The 15967-nt window shown below is 40.2% G+C and overlaps 1 protein-coding gene across 1 annotated transcript in view; it reads left to right on the top strand.

The window, feature by feature from the left end:
• The first annotated feature begins 2672 nt into the window (after positions 1-2672).
• The window catches only part of LOC132323604 (sodium channel protein type 5 subunit alpha-like), a 34413-nt gene continuing 21118 nt past the window's right edge, over positions 2673-15967 (top strand). The window contains exons 1-9 of the mRNA XM_059839024.1: positions 2673-2927; positions 3953-4071; positions 6767-6871; positions 8431-8559; positions 9339-9430; positions 10153-10356; positions 12957-13014; positions 13685-13826; positions 14898-15095. Of these exons, the coding sequence (XP_059695007.1) occupies positions 2673-2927; positions 3953-4071; positions 6767-6871; positions 8431-8559; positions 9339-9430; positions 10153-10356; positions 12957-13014; positions 13685-13826; positions 14898-15095 (1302 nt within the window). The remainder of the gene's footprint in view (positions 2928-3952; positions 4072-6766; positions 6872-8430; positions 8560-9338; positions 9431-10152; positions 10357-12956; positions 13015-13684; positions 13827-14897; positions 15096-15967) is intronic.

The following is a 15967-nucleotide window of genomic DNA, read 5'->3' on the forward strand; positions in this document are numbered from 1 at the left end:
AAAAAGTATGTTTGACAGCTGATAAAAATATTATAAATGCTTTTTTGTTTGTTTCTTTGTGGGTTTTAATTTAAATAATTATTCATTGATCATGGTGATTTCATTACTGGTCTTTGGTCTTGAGGAATGCCAAGGATAAGAAACAATTTAATTTTCAAGAGATATTAAATGTCACAGTGTTTTGTAGGTATTTCAAGTCTTGAGAAAAGGCCAAAATGGTACTTTGTTTCTTCTGTGACATGAAGGGGAAAAATGGTTTTGAATTAACATTTTTTTCTACTTTAGGTCGAATTGCTCCATTGATACCTCTCACATAAAAACTAAATACATCTCCACTGTCTTTTGTGTGCCACCCTCTCTGAGACTATGAGTAACAGAAATTGTTTTGAGGATATTTTTAAGGATGCTTGAATGAGTCGGGGACATTTTGTCCCCAATTACTCAATTTCTAACAACTGTTAGATTTTATTCAGCATCAGGCTGATTTGCTCAGAATTGCCCATGGATGAAAAGTGCAGTTTTAGCCTTTTGCTCCATGGCTTGCAGCTGTTCTCATGGAAATTTTGCTGTTGACATGTGAGACAACAAGCTCAAGGCTTGATTTCCTTCCCCTCATGTTTGAAAAATTAATTTTTCCATAATTGTTTGAAGCAATTTATGAAACCACCAGGAAAGATCTCCCTGCCTGCTCTCCAGCTCTGGCAAAGGACTCCAGGCTCTATGTGCCCTCCTGCTTCCTTCTAATACCCCATCCTTGGCTTTAGCCAGCAACCTTTTGTTTTCCTAGAATCTCCTCTTCCCTGGAATAGTCTTGAGGGAAATTGCTGTGAGAATCCAAGTTTATTTTCTGGAAGGTTACAAGATGGTTCCTTGGAAGGGAAGACAAAAAACCACAATGAAATCTGCAACAAACACAGAATTTTAATGGTGAACTTTTGAGATCAGGTAAACTTTTATGGAAGTGGAGGGATGGGTATGTCTGGAAAATTTGGCACAAAGCCTAATAAAGTAATTACTGTATTCCCTCTGTGCATTGTACAGAAATTGCATCTTTTCATGCATCACTCACAGCTCCCATTACTGATACCACAACATCTGAATTACTCTGAACATCAACAAAACAAACACCACTTTGTCCTGATGAAGGCTTGAAATCTTGGGAGTGGATGTTGTAGTTTTTATTTTTGCTGTAATACTACACACAGCTTCCAGACTGTTAACCTGATATTGAAGAGTATGGAATAATGAGTATTCTTGCCTGACTGTCCTATTTCTCTTCCAGAAATGATGTTAATTTGTGCTGGGAGCAAGGGTTACTTCTCATATTCATAATTTTGTGTGCTGCTGTAATGGGAGAGGCAGGCAGACTGCAAAAATGAAGCAATTTCACTGCAGTTAGTTTGTCACTGGCCTCCAGCTGTTGTTCTCACAGCAATGGTTTCCTACAGCTCAGCAATGTGAGGTCAACTGAAATCATGTTGTATCTGGGGAGAAATGAAAAGGCATTGCATGACAGGGGAAGACACAGGCAGTCAGCACATACAGAAAAATTGTTTACAAAGTAAAACAAAGCCTCTTGGTTCAGGCTGTGTTTTCCTGGAGTGTTCCATGTAGTGTCTGGAAGGGAAAGGTGGAAGAACAGGTTGTTTGGCAGGAGGACTTAAATTTCAAGATTAAGCTTTCACTGCTGTTGTGGAGTGAAATTTGAAGCACACTTGAAGGGGTGGTGGCAGCTTCTGAATGAAAAATCCTGGCTATGTGCCTCTAAGGTGATCTTCTGTGCCTGCCCAGCACAGGGAGAGCCCTCAACCAGGTGGGATCATTGCACAGGGTGCAGGTGGGGCTGCACTGGCTCAGGAGTTCTCTGACCCCTTACTGCATTAACAATGTCCTCCCAGAGGTCATAATCAAAGAAAATTTTTTGGAGAAATCTCCTTGCAGAGCATGCACTCAGGTTGTGTTTAGTGGATGGATTCTATTCAAAACCTGGCCAGATTTCTTAATCAAAAATGCAAAGTGTTTTCCTAGCTTATTCTCAATATTTTATTTCTGAGGTGAAGGCATAAAATACAAACTTTGTCAGATCAAGCATTTCTGCGCTCCATGCTCTGTGGGTAACAGATTAAATCCTCTTGGATGCTGCTCATTCCTGTGCTGGCTCCACCAGGATGGACTTTCCATCTGAGTATTCCCATCTGCACTAGTTAATTCAATACTTGATCCTGCTGTTGCTGACAACCTGCACATGTTTGATGTTGCAGTTGGATGGGTTTTGCTGTCCCATTTCCAAATATTGGGCTGAACCAGAAGAGTAGGGTTTTTTTTTTTCTGAGCAGCTCAAGAGCATTTAGGATAATGTCTATCTTGTTTGAAGTGCCCCAAACACACTCTTAAGTTTATAGAGGTTTGCTCACATCCTATCTGTGCATATAATTCAAAAAAACACTGAGCAGACATCTCACTGAAAAAGGTATTTATCATATATTTCTTCCTTTTAATTTTTTTTTTTATTTTTGTAGAAGCTGCTGGCTTAGAAAGTCGATGTTCTTAGCCATGCATGGGCAAACAGTTGTCTCATTTCCATAACTTGTCTGTTTTGGAGTTTCTTGACTTCCTTTCTACTTGTTTCTGTTGTTTGGACAGAGTTAGTGACAGGAAGAGAAGCATGAAAAATGGCTGAATTCCTGCTGCCTGGCACCAACAACTTCCGCAGGTTCACCCAGGAATCCTTGGCAGCGATCAAAAAGAGAATTGCTGCCAAAAAGAATTGTCCAAAAAATACCACAGAGCAGAAACCCGAGGAGAAGGCACGTCCTCAGCTTGACCTAAAAGCTTTCCAGAAGTTGCCAGCTCTCTATGGAAATCCTCCTCCAGAGCTCATTGGGGAACCACTGGAGGATCTCGACCCCTACTACAAAGATCATAAGGTTAGAGCCACCAAAATACTTGGATTTTATTTTTAATTAATTAAATTAATATAATTTAATTTAATTTATATAAGTTATTGTATTGCCAAAAGTTTCTGTGGACAATCTTTCAAAGAGCTTTGCTTACATCACTTTACACAAATTATCATCCCATTCTAGGTTAAACAATGCACACAGTTGGCATAGCTGAGTGATGTGCTGTAATCTTTTTTAAAAAAAGCTTAACTTTAAATTTTAAGAGTGAAATAATATGAAATCAATTAAGATTTGAATCAGAATAGAAGCAGAAAAAATAAATTGGATAAAGGAAGAAAAGGGGAAGTTAGAAAGAAATTATATTAATTAGGAGTTATAGTAACTTTGTACATAATTTTGTACATTTTTGTAAGTTCCATAGTTTTGAATAATGTGTTTCCCTCCATCTCAATGCTTTTGTTCCACTTACGTATACAATAAATGAGACTTAAGCATAAAGATTATTTTAAATGATTGCTGATGAATCCTTACAACACCCTGACTCAAGCTCCATATTACAGTTGTGACATATTGAAGAATATGATTTTCAATAACAAACAGAGAAATGGAAACTAATCCATTGGGAATTATGCTTTTTGCTCGAGAGGAGGTTAGACATTGAACTAATTTCTACAATCTAGGAGCTAGAGGATCATTGTCACCAATAGCAAATAAAGAAAAAAGCTGCAGCTCTTCCTTGCACCTCTTGTATATCTTGAGTCAGTGAGGGGTTCATTCTATTTTAAGAGAATAATCATAAGCAAGATTAATTCTGTGCATGGCTCTTTGCAAATCACAAGGCTGAAAAAAGAAGTTTGTGCTAAGGAATAATTTGCAGCCTGAGAGTTAAAGTTTCTGATGAAAGGATAGCAAATTTATTCAGCCTTTGCAGTTAACCAGGCTAAAGTGAGATTCAAGATCTTGCTCATGACTGACACAAGAGGATGTAGCACAAAAATAAGTTCTGTGTTCAACTTCCTGACAAATTCTTTTTTGTTTATTTTTAAAAGATTTTCATAGTGCTAAACAAGCAGAAAACAATCTACAGATTCACTGCTACACGTGCCCTGTGGATCTTCAGTCCCTTCCATCCAATACGAAGAAGAGCAATTAAAATTTTAGTACATTCATATCCTTTTATCAGCTTTATTCACTCTTTTTGATTATAAACCCCTACATAATCCTGTGCTTTTGTATTTTACAGCATTGAGTTAGTCTGGTTCTTCACTACAGACAGGTTTTGATCATGAATCACCTTAGATGTTATTAGTGTTTTTGGTGCTTTTGTGATATAGAAATAAGTTTTGTGAGTATTTAGCTTATTAAGCCTGATTCTCTACAGATTTGTGTTTTGAGCTCTGATATTGATTTCTTGATGTGTCATAGACAAGTATCTCATTCTGAAGCCTTTCCCACTGAGAAGATTGATAAGATTTCCATCCTCTTTTTCATCTTCTGCTTACCCAAATGTGGGAATTAAATTCAACTCGTGCCAAAGCTGATCAACCATTGGCCAGTTTTGTGAGGAAGGCTGAGACAGGCAAGTACACACAGGAAAACACATAGAAAAAAAACCCATGTAAACTTAGTTTCTCTGGGAAGTGAGATTCAAAAAGTGTACATGTGGTATATGAAAGTAAATATTTCCAGGAATTCTCTTGCAGGGAATGCCTTGGTATATATAAAGGTAATTTAGATCCCAACTCATATATCAAATTTAGGAGGTGGGAATCACAAGTGTGTTGCTCCACTTGGGCACTGGGGAAGGACACCTGAGCGGTGGCTTGTTGGGGAAGATGAAAGAAGAAAGCTTTACAAATATGATTGCTTGGCAAAAGATTTTGAGAATATAGAAACTATAAGCGAGATTGAAATGAAAGCAAGCTTTGACATCCCTTAGTTACTGAACAACAGGAAAACAATGGTGTGGCTGGCTGAAGGTAATCCCCTTTTGATGAAACAAGACCCTCTGCAAGCAGGCAAGTCCAAGGGTCAGAGCAGACCCTGCCAGCTTGGCAGAAGGAGTCCGAAGAGTAGGTTTTAGAGTTTAAAATGTAGCACAATATGGTAATGTAGTGATTCTTATAGGCTGTATGTAAATGCTATAGGATTTGTATGCTGTACTAGATTGGTTAGTGAGAATCAGAATATTCAACACAGAAGATGATTTATTGTATTGTAACGGGAACTTCGCTCTCTTATGCTCTTGCTTTTGCTCTTGTTCTCTTGCTTTTACTCTTGCTCTTAGCTCTTGCCTTTTTACGTTATTACCCTCTCATTCTCTCTCTTCTCTCGGGCCTGCTCCGAGCTGCAGCTGGCAGCTCCCAGCAGGGCCCTGTACCCACGCCCTTTGCAATAAACCGCAAGTTCCACGACTTGGCTTCTGAGATCTCTCGTCTCCATCCGTCCCGACCGTGCTACCCCCAGTCTCGCCTACAGTGGCTTCAGACTGAATCAGACCCAGAGTGGAGTCTGTGATGTCCCTGTGGGGATTTCAGATTTCCAGCCCTCTCCTGGCTCTGTGGTGTGAGCTAACTGCAGTGGCTCGAGGCTGTCATCACAGCAGTGTGCAGACATCCCTGGAACAGCAATGCCTCTCATCTGGGGCCTTCTCTGGGCAGAAGCTGGCTGTCATTGGCATTTCCAAGAGTAGCTCAGCTCCTTCTAACAGCTGGACCATAGCTAGAGCTAAAGCCAGGAATTTTTCTTTTTGGTGAGGATGGAGAGGATGGATAATGGCAAAGATGGATGTCTTTCCCATAGTCCTCTGCCCTATGGATTGCCCACATCTGTGGTACAACAAGGCATGAGATCCAGCTCCAGAGTCATGTGTTGAGCTTTGGTGTCCACCAAAGCTGAGGTCGCTGCCCAAGCTGCTGTTCTCTGGGCCAGCAGGTCCCAGACAGCACCTGGGGAGCCCCATGAGCTGGCTCAACATGGACATCACAATATAAAAACCCCATTAATCTATTAGAGAGCATCCAAAGGAGGGCAGTGAAGATGAATGGTCTGGAGGGGAAGCCACATGGGGAGTGGCTGAGGGCACTTGGTCTGTTCAGGCTGGAGAAAAGGAGATTGAGGGGAGACTCATTCTGGTCTTCAGCTTCCTTGTGAGGGGCAGACCTTGATGTCTTTGCTTTGGTGACCAGTGACAGGACTTGAGGAAACAGCTGGAGCCAAGCCAGAGGAGGTTTAGGTTGGATAACAGGAAAAGGTTCTTCACCTAGGGGTGGCTGGGCACTGAACAAGCTCCCCAAGAGAGCTGTCACAGCACCAGCCTGAAGCCATGCTCTCAAGATCATGACGTGACATTTGAGATGCCCTGGAAGGGGCCAGAACTTGGCCTTGCTGATCCTGATGGGGTTCCTTCAAACTCAGCATGTCCTGTGATTCTATGATCTAGAGTTGTTTGAGACCCCTGCAATCACCTTGTCAGATTTCGTTCTGTCCTTTGGAAGAGAAGAGCTTTGCCAGGTCAGAGGTAGGTTTGGGCCCCACCTGTGTGATTTGGGCAAGTGTTTAACTTGTATGCCAAAACCTGAAACTAAAATTGCATCCTTCCACCCAATCCTAAAGTGGTTGAGGGTCCTTTTTCAGGCTGGAAATGCTTAGAGCAGCAGTTCTGTAATCAATACAGAAGTCCCTGAATAACAGCAGTAGTGTGTTGTCATCTAGCATGGCTCAAAATCAGTGAATATCAGTGCATGCTGCTCTTACAAGTGCTTTAAACAAAAAGCCAGATAACATCAGCCAGTGACTGAAGCAATATTTAGTTACATTTCTGAATCCATGTCATATTCTTTCCCTTCACTCCCATGACTTACATTGTTCACCTGGTTTATCATGTGCACCATTATAACTAATTGTGTATTCATGGCTCTGACTGAGTCATCTAAGTCTTCATCACCTTCATGGAACACATATGTTGAGTAAGTATCTTTGGGTATGTATATTTTTTATTTATGTAGCTGCATTGAGTTATTGAGACCTGACACTTTCACTAGAGATGGTTTGTGGGAGATTTAAAAGGAAAGTTGCTTGTCTTAAGGGGGTTTGTAAATTTAGATTTTATTTGAGGAAGTAGTTTTGTCTTTAAGCCCAATACATACAATAATTTTGATGTTATAGGAGAGAGTAAGCACAGATTAAGTTCCACTGTTGAACTGGCTTCATGTCTGTTCTGCTGCTCCAGTTTTCCCACTTTCTGAAGTTACTCAGTAATTATTTGCTCTCTATCAAGATGTATTTCCTGTTGTTACTGATGCTGATTGAGCACATGGGAGTTGCTGCCTTTCAAAATTCTGGCTAATTATATTGAAATGCTGAGTTTTGCTCTAATAAAACGTCCTGTCAGAAGCACTTGGCCTGCAGAGATCTGTTAGAATGGAAAGCTTTTATCTTCAGTGCTGCCAACACCTGCAATGTTAATAAATAACAATAAATCTATGTTTTGCAGTCAGTCTTGAAAGGTATAATGCCATGGGTTTGTTGATGTTGAGGTTTTCTTAGAGACTATTTCAGCTGTCACTTTTTCACTTTGGCAAAAACGCTAGAATGTGAATACTGATAATTCTAACACCTACCATGAAGGAGAAGATTCCTAAATACTTAGTATTAAAAACAGGTTTAAAAGTATTTTTTACTAGATCATGCTCAATGACACTGAAACAGCTTGGAATGGCAAACTGTCATGCAAGCAGGAACAAGACCCTGCATGGTATTAAAACACCAGAAGATGCTGAGGTGCTTCTCTACCTATGAGAGAGTCAAAGGTTGGATCAGAGTTGTATCTGCTGTTGACACCAGCTACCATTCAAATGCATTTCTAGAATAATTTCAGAATGCTTCTTTCCAAATTAAAAGGGAAGCATTACATCCATATGATTTCTTAGTGCATTTGCTGACTACCAAATGAAAGCCTTTTGAATTCTGTAGGGATATTGCTGCCTCCTTGAAATTATAAGTGCACTCAGTTAAGTCCAGAAGAGCTTTTACTGATAATTTTCCATTAATAAGAATAATTGCCATCTTAAATTGAAAACTCTCTGCTCTTGTATTCCTCTAAGTGTTTTACATATTCTACACAGAAATGGTTGCTGTGTGCCCAAAGGAAAAACACAACACATCACATGTTCACTTGGCCACTTGAAACTGGAGGAAGATAGAAATTTGGATCTTTATTTTACCTAGTAACTGGGAGTCTGGTGTTTCTGAAATTATGGGGTCTCACATGAATAATTTGGAAAAAATTGTCAAATGCCAAAAAGTGTGTCATGGGTTGCACACCAATAGCCATGTCCAGGTTGCAGTCAGCTACTGCCTGCAGCACCATATGAACCATGGAATACACTGAAATCCAGCAGAAATCTGTTTGTTCTCCCCAGCATTGTCTCAGTTTGCTGGCCCAGACATTAAATAGTCTGACTGTGCCTCTGCTGTTGAGTGCTAACACTGCTCTTTCCCTTTGGCTCTTTTCTCCCCTCCTTAGATTTACTTTCACTGGCATTTACACTTTTGAATCATTGATAAAAATATTGGCAACAGGATTCTGTCTAAATGAATTCACTTTCCTTCGGGATCCCTGGAACTGGTTGGATTTCACCGTTATTGTCATGGCGTAAGTGGGAACAAATAAAATGAAATATGGATTACCTGCCTGCTCTGTCTGTGCTAGAAATTCTCATTGCTGTGGTGCAAAAGGCTGCCTGAGGTTTAAAAACCAGCCCATGGCTCCTAATTGCACCTGAAACTATCTAGAACATTGACATTTCCCCTCGTTTAGCACTCCCTGTATTACAATAATGTTTTAGTGTTTCAAGAAGGGAACAGAGCTGTGCAGAGCAAGATATTCCCAGAGGTGGGTATCTGTGAATGGATGTGTTGAGACTGCTGAAATGTAAGAGCTGGGTATAAATACATACTTGCTGACCCCATGAATGCAAGTGTAATTTTGCAGTTAGGGTGATGGGCATAGACACCAGGATAGTGGATTAAATTACAGCTCCATCTCCAAAAATCATAGTTAAAGCCTGATTTTCTGGTAATTAGCAAGCTTCTATTTACTGGTTAAATGCATCCACAGAAGGGAGATTAAAACAGCTCAGCCAGCATTTGTAAATACATAATAATGAGTGGTACCTTTGTATTTTAAAGGAATGATGGTTAAAGATGCTCACAGAAAAGCAGCTGTGCACAATCCAGGAGCCACCTCAGAGGGAAACCTTAATAATGAAGAAATGCATTTCCATTTTATAAGTCTTCAGACAAATCCTTGATTTTAAGCTTTTTAATGCTTAAAATATGCTTGGAAAGATTGACTTGCAAGAATGACCCCTGTAAATAACTGCCCTGTTAACTCTGTTCAAGCCCTTGGTATTTCACATCTGCTCTTTACAGGTATGTGGGAGCCTTCAGTGACCTGGGGAGTGTGTCAGTCCTCCGGACTTTCAGGGTTCTCAGGGCTTTAAAAACCATTTCAGTAGTCCCAGGTAAGAAATCTTACTTGCTGAGTACTTTCTTCTACTAACAGCTCCTCTTTGTTTCATTCAAAAACATTTGCTTTTGCCTTTTTCCCCCCTGTATCTTTCCCAAGCTGCAGACACAGCTGAATTTGTGCACACAAAAAGTGTCTCAGTTCATCTGTCCCAGTCAGAATGAATCAAGTGTTGGAAAGAATATTGAATATAGTTTGTTTTCATTATGCTTTTGAAGATACTGTTCAGAGTTTATAATGTCAGTTTTACAGAATGTGCTTTTAGCTGATGTGTCTGCTATGGTTCCACAGAAATAATTCTGCATATTGAAGGGTCTTTACCACTAATGATTTTACATTATCAGTCCATGCCAGGGGAGGTTCAGATTGGATATTGTCTTCACAAATTACCAGTGTTGGAAGTATAATTTGAATTATGCATATTATTTGTCATGGATAAAGAAAACTAGATGATCTCTGGCTCATCACCTTTGTATGAATATTTTTCAGAGATTAAAGGAATATCTTAAAATTGTAGGGTTAAAGAAAGGAGGAAAATAATATTTCTGTCTTATTAGCCACTCTCACCCTAAATATACTTGTATTTCAAATATATTTGCCACACACTATCCTATAATTCTTATACTTTGGCTTTTATAATTGTTTGAACTCTAATCAAGTATGATATTTGAATCTCAGTTTTTCATCCTGTATTTCCTTTTTGTATTGTTTTTATAGGGCTCAAGATCATTGTAGGGGCACTTATCCAGTCTGTTAAGAAGCTTGCTGATGTGATGATCCTGACTGTTTTCTGCCTGAGTGTTTTTGCCCTCATAGGCCTCCAGCTTTTTAAGGGCAATCTCAGGCAAAAGTGTATCAGGAACACTACAGAGTTTTGTAATAAAACGTGGGAAAGTTATGAAAAGTTTGTTAATGATTCAGGTAATTGTTTTCTCCCTAATTCTTCTTTAGATGATGCTATAGACACCTATGCACACATGTATAACCACTGCTGTGAATTAGGATGTTTTGATTGATGTTTTGATGAGTAACTACCTGATAATGGCCTTCTGATTGCCAGAGCAGCTTGCAGGCATCCAGGAATGCACTCCTTCCCTTCATTATAAGAAAAAGCACTCCCAAATTTTCCAGTAACATCCAGATCTGTTTCCCTGAATGCTATGACAATAACTGAAACATGCATTAGCTCGTTCTCTGTTGTAATTCCCCAAAGTTCACCTTTTACTACAGGCTGAAGAGCACATGCATTTTCATTTTTCTGCTCAGTGAGAACAGCTCCTCAGCTCTAAGGAACTTGTTGAAAAGTCAAATTACTTGACATCAAATATATCTTATTTTATGTCTTATATAAGATATCTACAATACATATGTTTCATGTTTAAACCTTGGCTGAGGCTGGTGATGGAACCATGGAGCAGAGCTCTGAAAATGCACCAAAGCCTTCTCAGAGGAACACCTGTAAGATGCAGTTCAGAACAGCAAAGCAAAGCCTTGTGTAAAAGGAGAAGACTAAATATATGTGAAAAAAACAGACTCAAAATAATCAATGTCTGTGCCAGAAATATGAAGAAAGCTTCATCACTGAAGAAAATCTCTCCCACTGAGTTCAGACACAGCAGCAGTTGTACAGGGAGAGAAGAATTTTCCCATGAGAATTCTGGAAATACATGAAAAGTCACCCAGAATTGCTGTTTGTCCACACTCTGTGTGGGAGATTTGTTCAGACAGGATTTTTTCAGTAACTGCACATTCCAGGGGAAGAAAGTGTAGAAAAGATTTTTGAGGAAAACTTTTTTCTTGTTTCTACCAAAAGATTGCACATAAAAACCAAGTAATTTATATGTACAGAATGCTGTAAAATTCCTAATTGAAGGCAAACTTGAAAAGGAATCAATCAGTGACTAGAACACCATAGCAGAGACCATGGATGAGACAAAGTTGGGCTAAAAATGCTGATTTTCTGTGCTGAAGAACAAGAAGCAAAAATATCTATGTTTTAGTATATGCAGAACATTGAAGCAGTATAAAGGCAAGTGGTTGGAGGAAACAAAGCTCAAGAAATATAAAATCTGTGTTGCTCCACAACCTTAGTGTTGTTCAAACCCTATGCCTAAAGGAACAGGAGAGCCCAGTCAGGTTTAATGACTTTCCTATAGGATTTAGGATGTACAGCCCTATAAACTCAGTTTTATAGAAAACTATTTTTATACATTTTTATGGACTGCTTTCTTCCTGATTTTGTGGGAAGTTCCCATCTCCCACATAGAGAACTATATTTTATTATGATTCTCTGAAATTCAATCACTGAATCTTCTTTAAAAACCCTCTTTTTTGTTTTTTTTTTTTCAGTTTGCAGGATTAGAGCTAAGCAAAATTCCAGTGGAAAGTAGCCCAGATAGGGATTAATTCCTTTATGGTGTATTTACATGGTATGGCAGAGCTGATATCAAAGGTTCCAGGTGGCTCTGAATCATGCTGACTTATCTGATGAGCACAGGAAAGGTTTGAGAAGCACCAGGGAGATGTGAGACCTCCCTTACATCTGGGATAATAAATCCACACCTTAATGGAGATGATTAGCTATTAGCTAAAGCTTTTACTTTCATTCTGTTGATAGCAGAGTAACTAATGCTAAGAGAAAGAGGGGAAGAGTTCAGAAAGGGCACAGCTCCAGCATCCTAATGGATAAATCTGAATTTCTCTGCTAAGCAGGGCTAGGAGCTGCCTTTTGGCTTTGCAGTGGTGGATAGTCACACAACCAAATACTCTTTCTTCCTCCTCAGAACTGGACTTTTTTATTGCTCATTGGAAACAGAACTGGTCAATTCTATTCCTAGCAGTGCTTGCACACATTCTTGGAGAGGGGTAATTGCTACGGGCCAGAACTCTGCCAGTTTGTGCCAACATTTAAAAACACTGGAAAATATTTTAGCAAAGTATTGGAAGATATTTTAGCAAATATTGGATTGGTTTAAAATTTCTATTAGATGTTAGGGAGAAATTCTTTATTAAGAGAGAGGTGAGGCCCTGGCATAGGGTGCCCAGAGAAGCTGTGGCTGTCCCTGGATCCCTGCAAGTGTCCCAGACCAGGTTGGACAGGGCTTGGAGCAGCCTGGGATAGTGGAAGGTGTCCCTTCCCATGGCAGGGGCTGGAATGAGATGAGTTTTACAGTCCCTTCCAACCTGAACCGCTCCTGGATTCTGTGGCTGCGTTTGAGCCTATGTTTTCCAGTTGTTCATTTCCTTTATACAGATGTAGCCAAAGTGATAATGTCTGTAAAAATTCTGCATTAAAAGACTCCCTTCAGTCTGAAATTCGTGCATACACATATTCATGTTTATAAATGAGGCCAGGGCATCCTGCAATCTGGTGCAGTTAATGTGAGCATGGGAAACCTGTGCACTCGCTCTTACAGGTCACTGGTTACTCATCACTACTAAAATTAAATGATAGAGGATTCAGGCTAGAAAGTGTTTTGGGTTTAATTTTTTTTCCCTTTTTTTTTTTTTTTTTTTAATAGATGACTTTGCTAGGAAAAATGGTACTGTGGATATTTTGCTGTGTGGTCCTGGTGGTGGGTGAGTGACTTAAGATTATTTCTTTCTTGGAAGTTTTCTCTGCCTCAGTGCTCCTATATTTGCTCAGTCATGTGAGACAAAAGCAGAAATTCCAAGCTTTCCTTGAATGCAGAAACAGGAACACAGAAAAAAAAGTATAGCAAACAGATAATTTAAGTCTTGTAAGGAGTGAAGTATGAACTTGAAGTTGGCTTATTCAGATCTAATTAGTCTTTTAGATTTTCCTGAAGTGTTGTCTTCCTTTTTCCTATGGATGTATGAGAGAGCTAAAAATGTGAAAGATCTGGGGTATAGCATAGGACAGACATTCCTCTCTGTGAAGGCTCATGAGCATTAACCTGGAAAAAAAACCCAAGAATTTTGGAGGGCAAGTTTGGGCAAGGAGGGAGATGTGGCTGCTCTGCAGTGAGGGGCAGGGGATGAAGATTGGTGATGAGGGGGCTGTCCCGGGATGGTAGTCTACTCCAGCCTGTCTTCTTCCTTTGTTTCTGGATTGTGGGTGCTGCTTTTTCCATCTCTCCTTTCAGCCAACTCTACGTGGAGTAGAAAATTGTTTTTCACTCTAATGAACAGCAGAGCTGAAACATAATCGGAACTCCTACGTAAAGCTGAAGTTTTCCTTGAAATCTGCACATTTATAAGAGCTCCACTTTTTTTTAACTAATTCTAGGGACTGTCCTCCTGGCTATAAATGCTGTAAAATTGGGCCAAATCCTGATTATGGTTTCACCAGTTTTGATACGTTTGGCTGGGCTTTTCTCTCCTTATTCCGCCTGATGACCCAGGACTACTGGGAGCGTCTGTACCAACAGGTACCAGTTTTGTGCATGGCTCAGAACTGATCTTCATTAGTTGAAGCAGAAAATGTGTAGAGAAGACAAGAAACCTCAAATAAAAGCAATAGCTGCAGGTCATCGAGCCCATGTCTTCCCTTCTGCCTGTGACTCCCGGTAAAGGGATGCTGAAGTGCTTCCCAGCCCTTTCACCCTGCTCTTGGAAAAAAGTTCTAAAAGGGTTCTGTACTGTCCTTCAAAAATATAAAAATGCCTCCTTGATTGTCTCAATGGGATGTACAATCAATGATTCATCTCTGAGGGTGTTGCTGGATGAACCCTCACTGCTGAGGGCAGGCACAACCCCAGGACTGGGTTGGCTGGAAGCACAGCAGTAACTAAAGTAGGGGCAGGTACAACAGGAGTGCTCAAAAATCAAAGTTTAATAAAGGAAAATAAAAGGGGCCCTAACAATCAATGCACAACAAAAATAGAAGCTGTACACTGTAGGGAGCTGCTCCAGAAGACCATGAAATGAGGCAAACACAAACTTATAAAGAGGGCAGGGAACCAAAGAACAAAGAGAAACAGAAACTATACCTAATATAGAGCACAAGACTAACCAAACAGAAAGCAGGGATCATAACATCACCTTATATGGAATAACTTAATCTGCATAACTGCTCCCATCATTCCTTTCTTCTCACCCTAACTTGGGGAATGTCCAGAGCCTATGGTGTGCTCTTGCAGGGCATGGCTGTGGTAGGCTCACGGGCCCTCCTTCTGCCTGTGACTCCTGGATAAAGGGAGGCTGAAGTGCTTCCCTGCTCTTTCACCTTGCTCTTGGAAAAAAGTCCTAAAAGGGTTCTGTACTGTCCTTCAAAAATGTAAAAATGCCTCCTCTGTTGTCTTCATGGGATTTAAAAGGTGAGGGTATCGGAGGAGGGAGAAAGACAGGGAAGAACGGCAAAGAAATTTATAATTCCATTTAATCTTCCTGAAACGTTGTGTCTAGGAAGTTCAGTGCTTTTGAAGAATTTCAGAGACACATTGAGAGTCTACCTGGAACTTTTTGTGGTAATGTTTATCTCTGGGGTGTGTTGCTTGCAGACCCTCAGAGCTTCTGGGAAGGTGTATGTAGTCTTCTTCATGATGGTCATCTTTCTGGGCTCATTTTATCTAGTCAACTTGATTCTGGCTGTAGTAACAATGGCATATGAGGACCAGAACAAGGCCACCATTGCTGAAACCGAGGCAAAGGAAAGGAAATTTCGGGAAGCTATGGAATTACTGCAGAAGGAGCAAGAGGTATGTAAATTATTCACTTGCAAGTGTTTGTCTCATTGTTCTGTTTTTGGTCAGGTTTAGGCTGGAAGGGCAGGTTTAGGTTTGGAGGACACAGCCTCAAGCTGCATCAAGGGAAATACAGGTTGGATATTAGGAAAAAGTTTTCCCAGAAAGAGTGATGAAGTTCTGGAATGGCCTGCCCAGGCAGGTGGTGGAGTCCCCACCCCTGGGTATGTTTAACAAAGCCTGGATGTGGCACTGGGTGCCAGGGTTGAGTTGAGGTGTTGGGGCTGGGTTGGACTCGATGATCTTGAAGGTCTCTTTGAACTCAGTGATTCTGTGAATTCTGTGGAAGGGACCTTAAAGATCCTCTCACTCCAAGCCCCTGCCATGGGCAGGGACACCTTCCACTAGACCAGGTTGCTCAGAGCCCCATCCAGGCATAAGAAAGAGCATCACTCCCCGTGTACAGCTGTATATAAAAAACCACTCATTTTGGAAACAGGAGCAAGTGATAACTTACTGAAATTAGTGATTCCTGGAGCTGCAGAACAACTCCTTGTTCAGCTGTGTATGTTTCCTCTGAAACAATGACTGTTTTCTGAATAAAAAGCATTAAAGGTTGATGTTGCTTTAAGAAAAGCAGTATTTTTAAATCGGGAAAACATAAAAATTCCATCAACCAGCAGCTTCCAAAAGAAAATTTAGCTTTTTTAAAAATTCTTTTTTATACTATTTTGTCATTTGGGCTGCTGAGCAAAGAAGCATACAGTAATTCTGCTGCATTAACATTTGAGCCAAAATCTATTGTAGTTGAATGAAAAGTCTCTTGGTAACTTAAACAGCACAGAAGCTTCTGGAACAAGATACTCCTGTGTTTTAAAAATATCACC

Source organism: Haemorhous mexicanus, chromosome 1 (assembly GCF_027477595.1).
Source record: "Haemorhous mexicanus isolate bHaeMex1 chromosome 1, bHaeMex1.pri, whole genome shotgun sequence".
NCBI classification, from domain to species: Eukaryota; Metazoa; Chordata; class Aves; order Passeriformes; family Fringillidae; genus Haemorhous; species Haemorhous mexicanus.